Raw genomic sequence first — 20,569 nt, 5'->3', positions numbered from 1 at the left:
AACTTCCGACTTCAACTATATGTTATAATGTGTGTATCACTCAGTCGCAATACTGTGTAATTGACCCTGTTCCTTCTCCCACCTCTCGCCCCCTCCTTCCTGTCATCTCCCTTCTTCCCTCTCTCTCAGGTGTGGGACAGCTATGGTCGTCTGCTCTACACGTCCTCGTCACATGACTACCCTGTGACCTCAGTGTCCTGGTCTCCGGACGGGGAGGTGTTCGCCATGGGCTCCTTCAACACCCTGCGCCTCTGTGACAAGACTGGGGTAAGGGCTCCCCTCACAACCCACCCCACCGCCCCTGTCCTCTGCCAACCCCTCACACACCTCTGTGTACTGTCACTGTGTGCGTTTCAGTGTGACAAACATGGTTCTAGAAGAGGTCCTCCGTCTCTTCCCTAGTGTGTGGAAGTAGCTCATGAATGCATGGTGTGAGTCTGTCTGTATACCTCCCTCACTAGTCTCTGTCACATGTTAGTATTAATACCTGGTGCTGATAGTGCTGTTGATAGTAAGTGGACTTGTATTGAGAGAATGATGGATGGTAATTGTTGTTTTATTATTCTTCAACGTATGGCCAGAAACAATATGTGGAGTCTCAGCTGGGTTTGTTGTTTAGTTAGAAAAGAGATGTCAGTGTATTGTTCTATGAGACATGGCCTAATGAAAACAAACAGCACAGGGCTCTGGTCCTCCACACTGATCACCACATTTTTCATGCTACATTTTGATCTAATTAGGATCAAATGGCGGGGGTTTTTAGCACCAAAATAAATGGTCTGGAGAGAGACTCTGAGCCAACGCAGATGTCTACACAACACAGAGGTTATGAAAGAGTTTGTGTGCGTGTAAACACTGTGTGTTTGAGTTTGTGCATGCATGTGTGCATTCAAGGGTATTAGCTTTCGCTTGTCTAGTTGTTACAGATCAGTGTGGATGAAGAAAAGTAGATGTGGAGAGGATGGAAGCCATCTTGGTCTTCTGAGTTGAACCCTCGGTAGGACACTATTCAGTCAAAGCCTGTTGCTAGCTTTTGGGGATTACGAGTCAGAAACAAGATAGCAGCAAGAGTACAGTAATAAGCAGTATCTTTGTTTCACACTGTAAATATTGCTTGGTTTTTTGAGTACACAAATCCAAGAAGATTATTTGGAATACTGAGACCACAGGAATTCTGTGAGCGGGTGTAATTGCGTCGAATAATGAACCTAAATCACCTTTCTTCACAATGACAATCGTGTCTCTGTGTTGTGAGTTTGTTTCGTTGCTGGTCTGTTCCATTGTTTGTCATTGCGCCACTCTGTGTCTTGTGGTGGGGTTGACTAGGGCTCTCTCTCTCTCTCTCTCTCTCTCTCTCTGATGATGATGATGGTGATGCGTACAGTAACTCTAACTAACTGGGGTAAGGGTCTGTTTGCCTTCACCTCCTCCCCAACTCCTCCCAGGCCACAGAGTGAGAGTGTAGTGTATACTGTATCCTGGCCCTGGCCCGCCGTGGGAGGGTTGCTCAACACCAGGGAGAAGAAGACTGAGGAAGAAGAGAAACAAAGAGAGGAGAGAATGAGAAAAGGCCACTCAGAAGTCACGTCATGACTCCTCCTTGATGAGTTGATGAATCTGATCCCGTGTTCTGTCGGCCCAGCGGCCCATGCACATTTGGTGTGTATGTTGTGTTACAGTACGTTCATGGTAACTGTTGCATCCCTGCCTGTATCTGGGCTGTAGTTGGGCTGTGGCGCAGAAGGAGTTAAGTGCAGTGAGGAATCTTTGCTGTTACTACCGTGACTAATGGGCAGGAGTTTCATTCTGTATCTGGTACAATGAAACCTTGCACTTTACAGAGTGCTGCCTCAGCAGGAACGTCCCAGCGCGTTTAACCCCTAACCTCCAGCAGGACTTCTCTCCTCCTCTCTATCTCTCTCTGTCTTTCTCTTTTTCTCTCAATTTTTTCTATCTCTCTCTCTCTCTCTTTTTTCTCTCTATCTCTCTCTCTATTTCGCTCTCTCTCTATCCCTCCACGGGACAGATGAAGCGCATTACCCTCCTCATTATCAAAGGGCTGGGAGGAGGGGGAATACCCCATTACACACACACACAGGCGCGCGCTTGTGCACAGACACACACACACAGATACTGAGCCACACATCAACAAAGATGCACAGATACAGACACGTGTTGGGGCTAGTCTCAACGTCAGCCCTGGACTGAACTTGATCACTTATTCTCATGGGCTTTTTTATGGATTGTTGATTATTTTGAGATATGGCTTTCTATTGGCTTGAATAAGAGAGAAATTGTTAGGATCTTGTAAGTCTCCACCCCCTCTCCTCTTTTGGCATGGCTGATCTTGGATTCTCTATAGGCACAAAACAGTACACTGTCACTTTTACTGGATTTGAGCACAAGAAGTGAGTGTGTCTGTAGATAAGTGTGTGTGTGTGCGTGCATCCGTGCATGCGCTCCAATGTGCCTGCGAGACAACAGTCTATTTACGAGGCACTGCAGCTGGTGTCTAGCGTCTGGATTCTGTCACGATCCTTGACACTGTGACACTCACTAACAAGTGTGACTCATTGTGCCCTCTCTCCTTCCCTCTCTCTCTTTCTCTTGCCTTCTCTTTCTCTTGCCTCCCCTCTCTCTCCCCCTTCCTCCCCTCTCTCTCCCCCTTCCATCTTGCTCTCTCTTCTGCAGATCGGTACACAGACACTATCATAGACCCTGTTAGTGTGTGTGACTGCGTGTGTGCACGTGTCTGTTCGGCTAATTTGTCAGAATAACAAATACAGTCTGATGATGACGTTCCTGTGGATGCTATGACATCTCTGTAAGACGGTAGATAGACAGAAAAACTAACTTTCCTCTCTACCATGAAGACCTCTGCAGACTCTTCCAAACCATCCAAACAGAAACCCCCACTCCAGCTTAATAAAAACCAAACGCACGCAAGCCAGACTCAGTGTCCTGTCCCATGTTGGGTCTTGTTTCAGGCCTTAATTGAAATGTCCAGAACAATCGTTGGGCTATTAATACCTGCTGTTCCCGCGGTGTGATTGGGACTGAAGACGTGGCCCAGCTCTGGCCCAGTCCAGGAACCGAGAACCAGGAACCCTTCACTCCACTAATTAGCCAAAACCAATGTGCAATGGTTGTCCTGCTATAGAAAGCCTATACTTAATCAGGAGCGGCTGATGGCTTCTTAAAGCTGCTATTTGCCCATCTATTTGACCTCATCTGAAAATGTGCGCTGCGTTTCCTACCACCCGGCACACACACACACACACACACACACACACACACACACACACACACACACACACACACACACTGGAAGTGGAAAGTCTGAGGCTCCCTCTCCACTCCCATAACATCTGCCTGCTCCACTCACACAGCCATAGGAGATAAGTCGTCATAAATTGTGTGTCAAATTTATAGCTCACGATTGCAGCGTTGTTCTGAAGAGGAGGGAGTCGTGATTTGGAGTGTAAAACCACTGGTATCTGGTGTAATGCAGATATTATTTTGCGCGACACGCAAAAGGTCCCGAAACAATGCAATTGATGATTTATTGATTTATCGTCTCCAGCTGTGATTTTTCTGCCTGATACGATTTGTCTGTTGGCTCACATAGCTACACAGAAAACACTCCGTACAATGGGTTCTAATAGCGTTTGGAAACGTAGTATTGTTTTTATATTTTTGTGTAACATGGTGTGATGTGGAGAATCCTATGAGGTCAGGGTCAGTCTGGTCTGACCTGTGTGTCCCTTCCTGCTCTCTCTCTCTTACTCCTCTCCTCAGATTCACAGTGTTTAATAGTCACATGTACAGGGTTGCAGGTGTGATTGCAGGGTACAGTGAAAATCTTAGGCTCCAACATGCAGGACTAAGTGAAATAGTACTATGTACATCATAACTGTAGCAGTGATGAATAAATAAATGTCCATTGGGGGGGAGGCAGAGTAAAGACTGTTGAGTGGGTGTGGGGGAATGACCATAGGGGGAGCAGCATGACCATTGACGGGGTATAGGGACCAAGTGAAATAAAAACTATACAAATTATTATAATAAAAAATGTATAATGTACATATTAACAACTGCAACAATGATGAATGTCGTTGGGGTGGGGGCAGAGTAAAAGTCAGTTGTGGGGGTGGGGGAAAATGTCCATAGGGGGAGTAGCTAGGGGAAATGTCCATAGGAGGAGTAGCAGGGGAAATGTCCATGAGGGGGTGGGGTAATGTCCATCGGGGAGTAGCGGGGGCAAATGTCCATAGGGGGAGTAGCTGGGGGAAATGTCCATAGGGGGAGTAGCGGGGGGGAAATGTCCATAGGGGGAGTAGCGGGGGAAATGTCCATAGGGGGAGTAGCGGGGGTAATGTCCATAGGGGGAGTAGTGGGGGGTAATGTCCATAGGGGGGGGTAATGTCCATCAGGGGAGTAGCGGGGGCAAATGTCCATCGGGGGAGTAGCGGGGGCAAATGTCCATCGGGGGAGTAGCTGGGGGAAATGTCCATAGGGGGAGTAGCGGGGGCAAATGTCCATAGGGGGAGTAGCTGGGGCAAATGTCCATAGGGGGAGTAGCGGGGCGAAATGTCCATAGGGGGAGTAGCTGGGGCAAATGTCCATAGGGGGAGTAGCTGGGGCAAATGTCCATAGGGGGAGTAGCTGGGGCAAATGTCCATAGGGGGAGTAGCGGGGGCAAATGTCCATAGGGGAGTAGCGGGGGCAAATGTCCATAGGGGAAGTAGCGGGGGAAAATGTCCATAGGGGAAGTAGCGGGGGCAAATGTCCATAGGGGGAGTAGCTGGGGCAAATGTCCATAGGGGGAGTAGCGGGGGAAAATGTCCATAGGGGGAGTAGCGGGGGGAAATGTCCATAGGGGGAGTAGCGGGGGGAAATGTCCATAGGGGGAGTAGCGGGGGGAAATGTCCATAGGGGGAGTAGTGGGGGAAATGTCCATAGGGGGAGTAGTGGGGGGTAATGTCAATAGGGGGAGTAGTGGGGGGTAATGTCAATAGGGGGAGTAGCGGGGGTAATGTCAATAGGGGGAGTAGCGGGGGGAAATGTCCATAGGGGGAGTAGCGGGGGTAATGTCCATATGGGGGAGTAGCGGGGGGAATGTCAATAGGGGGAGTAGCGGGGGGTAATGTCAATAGGGGGAGTAGTGGGGGGTAATGTCAATAGGGGGAGTAGTGGGGGGTAATGTCAATAGGGGGAGTAGTGGGGGGAAATGTCCATCGGGGGAGTAGCTGGGGGAAATGTCCATAGGGGGGGAAATGTCCATCGGGGGAGTAGCGGGGGGAAATGTCCATTGGGGGAGTAGCTGGGGGAAATGTCCATAGGGGGGGAAATGTCCATCGGGGGAGTAGCGGGGGGAAATGTCCATAGGGGGGGAAATGTCCATCGGGGGAGTGGCGGGGGGAAATGTCCGTTGGGGGAGTAGCTGGGGGAAATATCCATAGGGGGAGTAGTGGGGGGTAATGTCCATAGGGGGAGTAGCTGGGGAAATGTCCATAGGGGGAGTAGCTGGGGCAAATGTCCATAGGGGGAGTAGCTGGGGCAAATGTCCATAGGGGGAGTAGCGGGGGGAAATGTCCATAGGGGGAGTAGCGGGGCGAAATGTCCATAGGGGGAGTAGCGGGGGGTAATGTCCATAGGGGGAGTAGTGGGGGGTAATGTCCATTGGGGGAGTAGTGGGGGGTAATGTCCATAGGGGGAGTAGAGGGGGGGATGGGGGAGAAGGTAGATGACTAGTAGTGGCTATTCAGCAGCCTGATGGTCTGAGGGTAGAAAATCTTCCAGGTTTTGCCATGATGCTCCTGTATTGCCCGCATCTGAGTAATTGAAGCGGGGAGAACAGGGCACGGCTTGGGTGGCTGGGGTCCCTGATGATCTTCTTTGCCGTCCTGCAACACCTGGTTTTGTAGGCAGTGTGCACCCAATGGTGCATTCACCCTCTGAAGCACCTTGGGTCCGTGGTGGTGAAGTTTCCGTACCAGGCTGTGATGCAGCCCGACAGTATGCTCTCGATGGTGCTCCTGTAGAACACTGTGATGGCCCTCTGGGAAAGGCCGAATTTCTTCAGCATCCTGAGGTTGAAGAGTCGCTGTCGTGCCTTCTTCACCACGGTGTCCATGTGGTTAGACCATTTCAGCTTCTCTGAGATGTGTACGCCGAGGCAGCCCTGTTGATGAGGATGGGGGCGTGTCCTTCCTGGTTCCTCCTGATGTCCACAATCACAATCTTTGTTTTGCTAACATTGAGGGAGAGGTTGTTTACCTGGCACCATGCCGTCAGAGTGCCTACCTCCTCCCTGTAGGCTGTCTCGTTGTTGTTGGTAATCAGACCTACTACTGTTGCGTCAGCGAACTTAATGTCAGCGAACTTAATGATGGTGTTGGAACTGTGTGAGGCCACGCAGTCGTGGGTATACAGGGAATACAGGAGGGGACTGAGGACGCACCCTTGTGGGGCCTCCGTGTTGAGAATCAGTGTCGAGGAGGTAATGTTCCGTACCTTCACCACCTGGGGGTGGCCCGTCAGGCAGTCCAGGACCGAGTTGCATAGGGAGACGTTCAGACCCAGGGCCATGAGCTCTGTAATGAGCTTATAGGGCACTATGGTATTGAAGGCCGAGCTGTAGTCGATGAACAGCATGCTCACATATGCTTTCCTTTTGTCCAGGTGGGTAAGGGCAGTGTGCTGTGCAATGGCAATTGCATCGTCCGTGGATATGTCAGGGCAGTAGGCGAAAGAGGGTCGAGTGTGTCCGGGAGGGAGGAGGTGATAGCCTCTCGAAGCACTTCATGATGACGGAAGTGAGTGCTACTGCTCGGTAGTCATTCAGTTCAGTTACTTTCCCTTTCTTGGGCACAGGGATGATAGTGGACATAGCAACCCGAGCTAGGGAGAGATTGAAAATGTCAGAGAACACAACACCCAACTGGTCTGCACATGCTCTGAGGGCACGGCTAGGGATGCCGTCTGGGCCAGCAGGCTTGAGAGGGTTAAGACGTTTGAATTACTTACAGTTGAAGTCGGAAGTTTACATACACCTTAGCCAAATACATTTCAACTCAGTTTTTCACATTCTTGACATTTAATCCTAGTAAAAATTCCCTGTCTTAGGTCAGTTAGGATCAGCACTTTAAGAATGTGAAATGTCAGAATAATAGTAGAGAGAATGATTTATTTCAGCTTTTATTTATTTCATCACATTCCCAGTGGGTCAGAAGTTTACATACACTCAATTAGTATTTGGTAGCATTGCCTTTAAATTGTTTAACTTGGGTCAAACGTTTGTTGCTTCAATATATCCACATAATTATCCTTCCTCATGATGCCATCTGTTTTGTGAAGTGCACCAGTCCCTCCTGCAGCAAAGCACCCCCACAGCATGATGCTTCCACCCCAGTGCTTGACAGTTGGGATGGTGTTCTCCGGCTTGCAAGCAACCCCCTTTTTCCTCCATACATAACGATGGTCATTATGGCCAAACAGTTATATTTTTGTTTCATCAGACCAGAGGACATTTCTCCAAAAAGTACGATCTTTGTCCCCATGTGCAGTTGCAAACGGTAGTCTGGCTTTTTTATGGCAGTTTTGGAGCAGTGGCTTCTTCCTTGCTGAGTGGCCTTTCAGGTTATGTCGATATAGGACTCATTTTACTGTGGATATAGATACTTTTGTACCTGTTTGTACCTGTTTCCTCCAGCATCTTCACAAGGTCCTTTGCTGTTGTTCTGGGATTGATTTGCACTTTTCGCACCAAAGACCTTCATCTCTAGGAGACAGAACACGTCTCCTTCCTGAGCGGTATGACGGCTGCGTGGTCCCATGGTGTTTATACTTGCGTACTATTGTTTGTACAGATGAATGTGGTACATTCAGGCGTTTGGAAATTGCTCCCAAGGATGAACCAGACTTGTGGAGGTCTACAATGTTTTTTCTGAGGTCTTGGCTGATTTCTTTGAATTTTCCCATGATGTCAAGCAAAGTGGCACTGAGTTTGAAGGTAGGCCTCGAAATACATCCACAGGTACACCTCCAATTGACTCAAATGATGTCAATTAGCCTATCAGAAGCTTCTAAAGCCATGACATCATTTTCTGGAATTTTCCAAGCTGTTTAAAGGCACAGTCAATTTAGTGTATGTACACTTCTGACCCACTGGAATTGTGATACAGTGAATTATAAGTGAAATAATCTGTCTGTAAACAATTGTTGGAAAAATTACTTGTGTCATGCACAAAGTAGATGTCCTAACCGACTTGCCAAAACTATAGTTTGTTAACAAGAAATGTGTGGAGTGGTTGAGAAACGGGTTCTAATGACTCCAACCTAAGTGTATGTAAACTTCCGACTACAACTGTACATACATCCTCAGTGGAGACTGTGAGTGTGTCGCCCACATTGTCATCGGGGGCTCTCCTAGGCACCTCAGTGTCATTGTGCTCGAATCGTGAGAAAAAGGTGTTTAGCTCCTCCGGTAGGTTGGTGTTGGTGACCGAGATTTGGCTGTCTTTCTTCTCGTAATCCGTGAGCGTTAGGAGCCCCTGCCACATACGTCTTGTGTCCAACCCACTGAATTGCTCCTCCACTTTGTCCCTATACTTGTTTAGGTCGTATTTGTACTGTTTAACCAAACTTTTGTCCCCGGTCACCTTGCCCTGTTTATAAGCAGCATCTCTCTCTATCCGTTTTTCTAGAAGGCTGCTATCAATCCACCCCTGGGTCGCTCTCTTTTCTCTCATCCATGTGCCATGGCCTCTGTCTTTCTCCTAACCCACTTCTTATCCTATCACTCACATTTCCTCAGTTTTATCTCTCTTGTCCTTCTTTCTCTCTGGGGAAGGTACTGTATGTGACTTTAGGTTCCCTGTGAGGCCCCTTCACTTAGGCTGGGATCAGTCTCTATTCCCCATGCCGTACCACTCCAGTGTGCCCTGCCTGGCTGCCAGCCTCTGGCCAACGGCTGGCCTGGAAACTCTCCCTGCTGCTGGAGCGATATAAAAGGCCTCTAAACTAAACGCTGGTTCGAGTCCTGAAGCGCTCTTAGTGGAGCATGAAAAGGGCAGAGAAAACGATTGTAGATTTATTGGTCTTTTCTGCTTTATCTGTTTTCATCACATGAGCTATGATGGTTAGCGGAATGCAGATGGCCAAAATGTCACTGTAAAAGTGAGAGGGCAGGCTGCATGAGTGGGACAGGGGGAAAGAAAGAGAGAGAGGAGAGCTGTGTGGAAAAATAGCAGATGTGGAGGGGGTTACACACCAGAGAGAGAGAGTGGGAGAGAGAGGGAGAGGGAGAGAGAGCGCAGTGAAACAAAGAGAGTCCTGAGTCAGCAACGGCAGAGCAGTTTTCTCCCCAGGCAACTGGGCTGGGCTCCTCCACTCTCTCTCTCTGCCTGACACACTCCACATGCTCCTACTTTGTCTCCTCGATCTCCTTCTCTCGCTCTCTCTCTTTCAAAAAGTAAAATATGCTTTATTGCCATGCAGTTTACAGGTACAACAATCTTGTCACTGCAGTTAAAGACAGTTAATTAGATAAAAAGTATAAAGATAACTATCAAATGAACTAAATGAGAAACAGAAAAAAAGGTGGGAATTTTCTCTCACTACACACTTTTTCTCCTTTTTCTCCACCTTTCTCCTCCCCTTATGAGCCAAACTCTCTCTACTTTATATGTGCTCTCGCTGTCTCGCTCGCTCTCTCTCTGCCACCAGCTGCACTTTAGAGAGGGAGAGAGTTTAAGCAGTGAAAAGGGCACTTTGGTTCTATCTTTACCACTAAGTCAAGACTCTCTTCCATCACATATTTTCTCTATTTTCTTTTAAATAATTTTTACTTCTCCTTTTAACACGTCTGGGTGAGGCTGCCTATGAAATGTTTTTGAACAAGTGGGCACATTCTGGTTTTAACAGCCTCTACTTCTCAGCCAGTTAAAACAGCCATCAAATGTATGTCTCTCCAGTTTGCGTGGTAATAACACAGGCTGGCACTGCAGGCAGGTTCAAGTCCTGGTCTTAAATGAGCGGTACAGGACAGTGGAATGCTACATCAACCCGCATCAATGAAAAATCATATCCCTTTTAAAGCAGCCTCCTATTTTCTCTCTTTTATAACAGCTCTCTTCGGTCACGTGTGTCTTCAGGTAAGGATGTTGAGGGACGGGCATTACCAGGTGTTGGTTTGCTGTGCTTGGACTTTTGTTGGCACGGCTGGTGGAAAAGTGTATGTGTTTCAGGTTATTTTTTTCAGATGATTGACTGCACTTCCTGTGTGTGTGTGTGTGTGTGTGTGTGTGTGTGTGTGTGTGTCTAATATCGGTCAGAGTGAAAGGCACTTGTTGACATGGTATTACTTTTACACGTCTCTCGAGTTTGGCTTCAGGCATGCCATGTTGGAAAGTGAACGGAGAGTGCTTGAAAAATAGTAGAAATAAGAGGGGGAGCAGCTGATGGTGGAGAAATGTAGTGTGGAACTGTCCAATATATCCTGTAAAGTTGGCTGGAGAGTGGGGCTGGGAGAATTGGTCTCCGTAAACGATGGTGGTTACCCCCCTTCTCTCCTCTCTCCCATTTCCTCCCCTTTCTCTCACCCCTCCTGCTCTCTGGTCTGGTGTAGGGTGAGATGTATGACAGCCTGAGACAGTGCCATGCCAGGCCCTCTGATAGTCATCACTCCCCACACCACTAAATCACTACCTCCACACACAAGGCAAACATGTCACACACAGAGAGAGAGGGTAGAGGGAGAGAGAGAGGGAAAGGGGATGTACTGGGAGGCAAGATGAGGGTAACTCGAAGGAGTGAGATGTTTTAAAAGAGAAATAAGAAGGGGAGAGAAGGAGGTATAAAAAAAGATGGAGTTGGGAGATGCAAAGAGAAAGTGAGTGAGGTACTGTATATAGAGTTTGTTAGAGTGGAAGATCAAAACATTTAAGAAGTGTTATTACTATCAATGTCAATAAAAGGACCTACATTCAGCTGAATTATTAACTTGACCCTGAAAGCACATAAAGCAGCCTCCACATTTCTCCCCAAGTTTGGTGTGTACGGCTGTGAGAGATGTGTTGTATTTATTTGGTGTGTGTTATTGCTCTTGCGTTTGTGTGCATGCTTCCATCTGTGTATGTGTGTGTGAGCTGAAGACGACTGTTTATTGGTGTATCACTTAATTTTCACCTGCTTATTTACATGGCCCAGGCTCAGTGGCGTAACAAGCAGGGCTGCCAAGTTCATTATGCTATTACTGGGGACCAGGGGAGAGGCCAGGGGGAGGATGGGGGATGGAGGGGTGAGGTAAGGAAAGGGGTAGGAGTGGGGGTCAAAGATTTTGGCTCCTCCCAAGAGTTTCTCTCCCCCCTCATTGTTCCACATAGACAAGCTCTACTTCTTGACATCCGACAAATTTTATTGACTGCCTCCACAAATGGCATAATTTGCTGGATCAGTTTGCGTCCACGAATAAGTAATGGTCTTGTCATAATTTGTGTGTGTGTGTCTGATGATTGTAAGAGCATGCTGTAGGTGCGTGCATGTGTGTTTACTAGTAGGGCTGTGACAGTCTTGGAAATGCGAGGGGGGTTCACAATTACGTTTGTACACTTGTTTACGTATATATTTTTCTTAATAAAACCTATTTTAAACAAACCATTACACTTCGTTATTATCATGCCATTTCATTATTATTATTGAGGTTATTACTTATTAATCAACTAATTTAAGAAATGCCAGGTTGGAGAGGATCTGTCACATTTCGTTGCTTGTCTGTTGGCTTCTCTGCATATAAAGAAATTATATGCAGATCCTATTTCGATGCACAAAACCATTCAAACGAAGTCCGATTGGTTTTCTCACACTTTTCCCGAAATATTCGCATAATGTCACAAACCCTGCTGCTGCGGTCATTCGATGGCAGTAGCGAACGAGGAAGTCGTAATGAGATAAATAATGTAGGCTAAGCTACTGAAAATAGGCCTTTTACAAGATGAAATCATGACAGGAGCATTTTAATCTTATTAAAGACATTGTGTCCAGACAGGCTACTTTAGGAAGTTTTCTGAATGGATTTAGGATAGAGGCCTATAGAGAGAATCATCGAACTCACACACGCACACCCCAGTAAAAGCACCCGTCAATCAAAGCCACCAGTTTATATTGGCACAAGCAAATATTTATCCATTCCTTAAAACGTATTAGGATTTCCGAAAGTAGGCTAGAAGCCAATTAATTGAAAAGGAAAGTATGAAGGGGACAGCTATGCTATAGTTGAAGATGAAATTGACAATCGTTAAAATAGAAAACATACATGCCATAGCCTATTTATCAGCGACGCTAATTATTGAGGGGGAGAGTGTTGGAAAGATTTTTCTAATACTGTGAGGAACTATTTATTATCATTTGAATGGATGTTGTTGTTTTTTAAAGAGGGGAAAAATGGACTTTGTTGACTTACTATGTGAGGTGAAGGAAAAAAATATTTAGAAGCTCGGCTGGGCACTTTCCTACATTTGACGTTTGCGAGAAGAAGGCCAGGTACTTCTATGCGTGCTCAGTCGCGTGCGATCTGTCAACATTAGCAAGACAGAGAAACTAAACACGTGTTCATTGCTCACATGGAGCGCATAAATGATAGTATGAAATAAACCCAAACTTGTTTCTCACAAGTGTAGCAGGTTATGAACTCGGCAAACAACGTTTCCATGAGAACGGTAAATTACTGTAATTAATACATGCATTAACAGAAATGTATGTAACCAGATGACAGAGATCAATGGTAATTTAATTGCCTGCTTTACATTTGGAAACTATATGGGCATTCATAAAAGTGCATTGCGGGCAGACACTGTAAGCTATAGGCTAGGCTACTATTCTACTTTGCGGGAATGGAGGGCGCTATTTTTTTTGTTCTCCTTGAGCGGCATATCTGCCAGGACCAGGCCTGATCAGCTTGATTAGTCTATAAATTAAGGAAATATTCTTTATCAAATTAAACCATGCCAGGTTGGAGACGATTGGCACATTGTCTATTTGACACAACATTACCTCATTATAGGCCTCAGAGCCAGAACAACCTTATCAACTGCTGTTGAATAATTAATGAATAGTCAGATACATCCAACTTTTTTTTTCTTTTTAAAGAAGACTGATACATTTATTTACTAGCAAGCAATGAAAACGTGCATTGTATAAAAGAAAGTCCACACATCAAATTATTACTTTTTTTACTGAAGTGCCATAGCCTATAAAGCGCAACACCCCTGAGCATCTAGGTTAGCTGCTTGAGCATCAAAGGAAAGCTGGAAAGGGGAGATGTAGACAGTTTAATAGACAGACTAAGTTAAGCAAAAAAATTGCTTATAATCATTAGTAAACATTCCCTGCTATGTAGCCTGAGAAATAAGGTTCATGAAATTGGTAACTTACAGTGCCTTCGGAAAGTATTCAGCCCACTTGGCTTTTTCCACATTTTGTTACGTTACAGCCTTATTCTAAAATGGATTAAATAAAAAGAAATCTACGCACAATACTTCATAATCACAAAGCGAAAACAGGTTTTTAGAAACTTTTGCAAATGTCTAATTGTTTTTTTAAAATACCTTATTTACATAAGTATTCAGACCCTTTGCTATGAGACTCGAAATTGAGCTCAGGTGCATCCTGTTTCCATTGATCATCCTTGAGATGTTTCTACAACTTGATTGGAGTCCACCTGTGTTAAATTCAATTGATTGGACATGATTTGGAAAGGCACACACCTGTCTATACAAGTTCTCACAGTTGACAGTGCATGTCAGAGCAAAAACCAAGCCATGAGGTTGAAGGAGGTCCAACACAGGATTTTGTAGAGGCACAGATCTGGGGAAGGGTACCAAACATTTCTGCAGCATTGAAGGTCCCCAAAATCACAGTGGCCTCCATCATTCTTAAATGGAAGAAGTTTGGAACCACCAAGACTCTTCCTAGAGCTGGCCGCCCGGCCAAACTGAGCAATCGGGGGAGAAGGGCCTTGGTCAGGGATGTGACCAAAAACCTGATGGTCACTCTGACAGACCTCTAGAGTTCCTCTGTGGAGATGGGAGAACCTTCCAGAAGGACAACCATCTCTGCAGCACTCCACCAATCAGGCCTTTATGGTAGTGGCCAGACGGAAGCCACTCCTCAGTAAAAGGCACATGACAGCCCGCTTGGAGTTTGCCAAAAGGCACCTAAAGGACTCTCAGACCATGAGAAACAAGATTCTCTGGTCTGATGAAACCAAGATTGAACTCTTTGGCCCGAATGCCAAGCGTCATGTCTGGAGGAAATCTGGCACCATCCCTATGGTGAAGCATGGTTGTGGCAGCATCATGCTGTGGGGATGTTTTTCAGCAGCATGGACTGGGAGACTAGTCAGGATCGAGGCAAAGATGAATGGAGCAAAGTACAGAGAGATCCTTGATGAAAACCTGCTCCAGAGCGTTCAGGACCTCAGACTGGGGCGAAGGTTCACCTTCCAACAGGACAACGACCCTAAGCACACAGCCAAGACAACGCAGGAGTGGCTTCGGGACAAGTCTCTGAATGTCCTTGAGTGGTCCAGCCAGAGCATGGACTTGAACCCTATCGAACATCTCTGGAGAGACCTGAAAATAGCTGTGCAGCAACGCTCCCCATCCAACCTGACAGAGCTTGAGAGGATCTGCAGAGAAGAATGGGAGAAACTCCCCAAATACAGGTGTGCCAAGCTTGTAGCGTCATACGCAAGAAGACTTGATGCTGTAATCGCTGTCAAAGGTGCTTCAACAAAGTACTGAGTAAAGTGTCTGAATATTTATGTAAATGTGATATTTCAGTTTATTTATTTTTTATAAATTAGCAAAAATGTCTCGACCTGTTTTTGCTTTGTCATTATGGGGTATTGTGTGTAGATTGATGAGGGGGAAAAAATGATTTAATCAATTTTAGAATAAACATAATGTGGAAAAAGTCAAGGTGTCTGAATACTTTCCGAATGCACTGTATTAACATCAGAAAACATTCATAGTGTGGCCATCTCTGAAACACACTTAGATAATTCATTTGATGATGCAGTAGTAGGTATACATGGTTATAGAATATATAGGAAATATATAAATGTAAATGGAGGAGGTGTTGCCATGTATGTCCAGAGTCATATTCCTGTTAGGGTGAGAGCGTATCTCATGTCAGATAATTTGGAAGTAATATGGCTACAGGTTTATCTGCCTCACCTAAAGCCTATTCTCGTAGGAAGTTGCTATAGACACCCAAGTGCTAAAAGTCAGTATATGGACTACAGTGTGAAATGTTGGATAATGTATAGTGCATTCGAAAAGTATTCAGACCCCTTGACCTTTTCCACATTTTGTTACGTTACAGCCTTATTCTAAAATTGATTAAATTGTTTTTTAAATTCATAAATCTACACACAATACCCCATAATGACAAAGCAAAAACAGGTTTTTAGAATGTTTTGCAATTAAACATTAAAATAAAACAGAAATATCATATTTACATAAGTATTCAAACCCTCTGAATATTCAGACAAGATTAGCAAACTTAGGTATGACATGCAAACAACAATTGCTGAGCCTTCATATTCATGCATAATAGACCAAATAACGAAAGACAAGCACTGTAGTTTTAAGTTCCACAAAGTGGGTGTGGAAGAGGTGAAAAAATTGTTGCCATCTATAAATAAGGACAAACCACCTGGTACCGCCAACCTGGATGGTAAATTGCTGAGGTTGGTAGCGGAATACATTGTGACTCCTGTTTGCCGCATCTTCAATTTAAGCCTAGAAGACCGTGTGTGCCCTCAGACATGGAGGGAGCACCCTTTAATGGTTCAAACAGCCGACATATCAGCCTGTTACAAGTTCTTAGCAAACTTTGGGAAAAAATTGTTTGAACAAATACAAAGTTATTTTACAGAAAACAAATTAACAACAGACTTTCAGCATGCTTATAGGGAAGGGCACTCAACATGCTCGGCACTGACACAAATTATTGGCTGAAAGAAATTGATAGTAAGAAGATTGTGGGAGCTGTTAGACTTCAGTGCAACTTTTGATGTCATTGATCATAACCTATTGCTGAAAAAACGTAGGTGTTATGGATTTGCTTCCTCTGCCTTATTATGGATTGAGAGTTACCTATCTAATAGAACACAGAGGGTTTTCGTTAATGGAAGCCTATCTCATGCAAATTAGGTTGAGTGTGGTGTGCCGCAGGGCAGCCGGCTAGGGCCATTATTTTATTATTTTATTTTTTCACAAATGACCTTCCACTGACTTTGAATAAAGCCTGTGTGTCTATGTACGCTGACGACTCAATAGTATACACGTCGGCTGCAACAGTAAAATAAATAACTGAGACACTTAGCATAGAGCGCCATCAGTTTTAGAATGGATAACTAACAATAGGCTGGTGCTAAATATTTCAAACTAAAGCATAATTTTTGGGACAAATCACTCGCTCAACGCTAAACCTCGTTTAGATCTATTATTTAATAATGTGGCTATAGAGCAAGTTGAGGAGACTAAACTGCTGGGTGTAACCCTAGATAGCAAGCTTTCATGGTCAAAACATATAGACTCAATGGTTGCTAAAATGGGAAGAGGTCTGTCCATGATAGGGTGTTGCACTGCCTTCTTGACATCTCAGTCGACCAGACAGGTCCCACAGGCCCTAGTTTTGTCGCACCTGGACTACTGCCCAGCTGTGTGGTCATGTGCGGCAAAGAAGGACATAGGTGAATTGCAGTTGGTCCAGAACAAAGCAGCACGTATTACACTTAGATGTACACGGAGGGAAAGTGTCAGTTACATGCATGTCAGTCTCTCCTGGCTCAAAGCTGAGGAGAGATTGACTGTATCACTATTGGTCTTTGTGCAAGGTATTGATGTGTTGAAGGTACCGAACTGTCTGTTCAAGCAGTTGGCACACAGTTCGGATACTCATCGGTACAACACAAGACATGCAACCAGAGGTCTATTCACAGTCCCCAGGTCCAGAACAGAGGCTTGGAAACGCAGAGTATTAAATAGAGCCATGACTACATGGAACTCTCTGCCACCCGAGGTAACTCAAGCTAGCAATAAAACCAGTTAAAACAAAACTGATAAAATAACTCCTTACTGCACAAAGGGGACTGTGAAGAGACACAGCAATTTTATGTATCTTGTATTGTAATTTTCACTGTGTTATGTATTAGACCTAGATATTGTGTGTATGTACTGATATGTAGGCAATGTGTGACGTTTTAAATGTTCTGTATTATGTCATGTTTCATGTGGACCCTAGGAAGAGTACCTGATGCTTTTGCAGCGGCTAATGGGGATCGTAATAAATACCAAATACCAAAGTTAATCTACATAAAAATAAGGTTAATAAAAATGTTTTATCCTAAAACGAATCTAGGCCTATTTAAACGTGTTTATATATATTTTTTTAATTATGGTCTTCATCCATAGCCATCAATTACATGGTTATCCAATTACGTCACAGCCATATTTATTAGTGTGGATGCCTGTTTGTGTGTGCAGGAAAACAAAAGTATTTAGGTAAAAAAGTAAGAGCCAGACATTTTACCCTTTGACAGCAGTAAATATAAAAGTGTTGTTAGTGCTCGTCCAAGTACAAGTCCTCTCCTGCCCTGCTTCCCAATATAAACAGAGTGTGTGTACTAAACCAGGGGCAGTTTGGGACCGAGTTCCATATTAGCTGCTTTCTACACACACACACACACACACACACACACACACACACACACACCTCAGTGTTACCTTGCCCGGCCTGTTGGCTCACATCTCTACCCTGAGATGGGTGATCTAATTAGAAACTGCCACGAGTGCCGTTGCTCAGGATAATTAATAACCTCTCTCTTGCTCACACACATAGATGGAGTACTACACACACACTGTCTTTCACACACAAACATAATACACACACTCCGCACTTATGGGAGATGTTTCACCACCTCACCTCTGACCTCTTCCCCCCTCCAGTCCTCCAGTCTAGTCAGTAATGCTGCCCCTAGCTGAGAGCTGCTAAAGGTATAGTCAGTAATGCTGCCCCTACAGTGCATTCGGAAAGTATTCAGACACCTTGACCTTTTCCACATTTCGTTACGTTACAGCCTTCTTCTAAAAGGATTAAATCGTTTTTTTCCATCATCAATCTACACACAATACCCCATAATGATAAAGCAAAAACAGGTTTATAGAAATGTTTGCAAATGTATAAAAATTAAATATTACATTTAAGTAAGTATTCAGTCCCTTTACTCAGTACTTTGTTGAAGCCTTGAGTCTTCTTGGGTATGACGCTACAAGCTTGGCACACCTGTATTTGGGGAGATTCTCCCATTCTTCTCTGCAGATCCTCTCAAGCTCTGTCAGGTTGGATGGGGAGCGTTGCTGCACAGTTATTTTCAGGTCTCTCCAGAGATGTTCGATCAAGTCCGGGCTCTGGCTGGGCCACTCAAGGATATTCAGAGACTTGTCCCAAAGCCACTCCTGCATTGTCTTGGCTGTGTGCTTAGGGTTGTTGTACTGTTGGAAGGTGAACCTTCACCCCAGTCTGAGGTCCTGAGTGCTCTGGAGCAGGTTTTCATCAATTATCTCTCTCTACTTTGCTCCGTTCATCTATCCCTCGTCCTGACTAGTCTCCCAGTCCCTGCCGCAGAAAAACATCCCCACAGCATGATGCTGCCACCACCATGCTTCACCGTAGGGATGGTGCCCGGTTTCCTACAGTTGTGACACTTGGCATTCAGGCCATGAGTTCAATCTTGGTTTCATCAGACCTGAGAATCTTGTTTCTCTTGGTCTGAGAGTCTTTAGGTGTCACACCCTGACTTATGGGACTCTTGTATGTTGAGTCAGGGTGTGGAGATCTATGTTGTTATTTCTATGTTTACTTTCTAGGTGTTGTATTTCTATGTTTGGCCGGGTGTGATTCCCAATCAGAGACAGCTGTCGCTCGTTGTCTCTGATTGGGGATCATACTTAGGCAGCCTGTTTGCAATCATTAGTTGTGGGATCTTGTTCCGTGTGTAGGCTTGTTTTGTGTTTTAGCCTGAGGACTTCACGTTACGTTGGTTTGTTCGTGCGTTTATCGTTGAAATAAACATGTATGCATTTCACGCTGCGCCTTGGTCTGACCCGTCCTTAAACGAACGTGACATTAGGTGCCTTTTGGCAAACTCCAAGCGGGCTGTCATGTGCCTTTTACTGAGGAGTGGCTTCCGTCTGGCCACTCTACCATAAAGGCCTTATTGGTTGAAGCTGCAGAGATGGTTGTCCTTCCGGAATGTTCTCCAATCTCCACAGAGGAACTCTGGCGCTCTGTCAGAGTGACCATCGGGTTCTTGGTCACCTCCCTGACCAAGGCCCTTCTCCCCCGATTGCTCAGTTTGGCCGGGCGGCCAGCTCTAGGAAGAGTCTTGGTGGTTCCAAACTTCTTCCATCTAAGAATGATTGAGGCCACTGTGTCCTTGGGTACCTTCAATGTTGCAGACATTTTTTGGTACCCTTCCCCAGTCCTGTGCATCTACACAATCCTGTCTCGGAGCTCTACGGACAATTCCTTCAACCTCATGGCTTGGTTTTTGCGCAGACATGCACTGTAAACTGTGGGAACTTATATAGACAGGTGTGTGCCTTTCCAAATCATGTCCAATCAATTTAATTTACCACAGGTGGACTCCAAGTTGTAGAAACATCTCAAGGATGATCAATGAAAATAACAGGATGCACCTGAGCTCAATTTTGGGTCTCATAGCAAAGGGTCTGAATACCTATGTAAATAAGGTATTTCTGTTTTTAATTTTAATAAATGTGCAAAAATTTCAAAAATACTATTTTCACTTTGCCATTATGGGGTATTGTGTGTACATTGATGAGGAAAACAATTAATTTAAACCATTTTAGAATAAGGCTGTAACGTAACAAAATGTGGAAAAAGTCAAGGGGTCTTAATACTTTCCGAATGCACTGTAGCTGAGTACTGCTAAAGGTATAGTCAGTACTGCTGCCCCTAGCTGAGTAGTGCCCCTAGCTGAGTAGTGCCCCTAGCTGAGTAGTGCCCCTAGCTGAGTAGTGCCCCTAGCTGAGTAGTGCCCCTAGCTGAGTAGTGCTAATTGAATTCTGCTGGCGGGTACACAGCTGTGTCCTGCTGATGAGTCCCAGGAGGCCCCAGCATGTGTCTATGGTTACTGTGTTGAGGCTCCAGCATGAAGCCATGTGTATATCATTACCCTCTCCCTTCCTGCCAAATCTCTGACTTGTGCCACTCGATACAATCCCCAGGCCAAGGCTCTGTGTCTTTGGGAGCCAAGCCTATATTACAATGCATAGAGATGGCCTGCTTTTCACCAGCCTATGTTTATCTCCAGCTTTTACTTCTATATACGGACTATTGTGTGTTATTATAGAGACCGTTTCTAAGAATGGCTTAATGTTTCACATTTAGGGGAGACAGAGATGGTCTCTAGGTACACGGGAGTTGGAGCTTTTATTGGTTATTTATTTTGACAGACGGAAACGTTAGTTGGGAT

General features: G+C 45.2%; 1 protein-coding gene across 6 annotated transcripts in view; it reads left to right on the top strand.

Moving 5' to 3' along the window:
• Positions 1 to 20,569, top strand: part of LOC121565343 (intraflagellar transport protein 80 homolog) — a 58,561-nt gene that overhangs the window by 13,940 nt on the left and 24,052 nt on the right. For all 6 annotated transcript variants that reach the window (XM_041876067.1, XM_041876068.1, XM_041876072.2 and 3 more), the window contains exon 8: positions 130 to 267. In XM_041876067.1, the coding sequence (XP_041732001.1) occupies positions 130 to 267 (138 nt within the window). The remainder of the gene's footprint in view (positions 1 to 129; positions 268 to 20,569) is intronic.

The sequence above is a fragment of the Coregonus clupeaformis genome, chromosome 5, assembly GCF_020615455.1.
Source record: "Coregonus clupeaformis isolate EN_2021a chromosome 5, ASM2061545v1, whole genome shotgun sequence".
In the NCBI taxonomy this organism is placed as follows: Eukaryota; Metazoa; Chordata; class Actinopteri; order Salmoniformes; family Salmonidae; genus Coregonus; species Coregonus clupeaformis.
The sequence above is the reverse complement of the archived record's forward strand: the minus strand, read 5'-3'. Positions and strand labels throughout refer to the sequence as shown.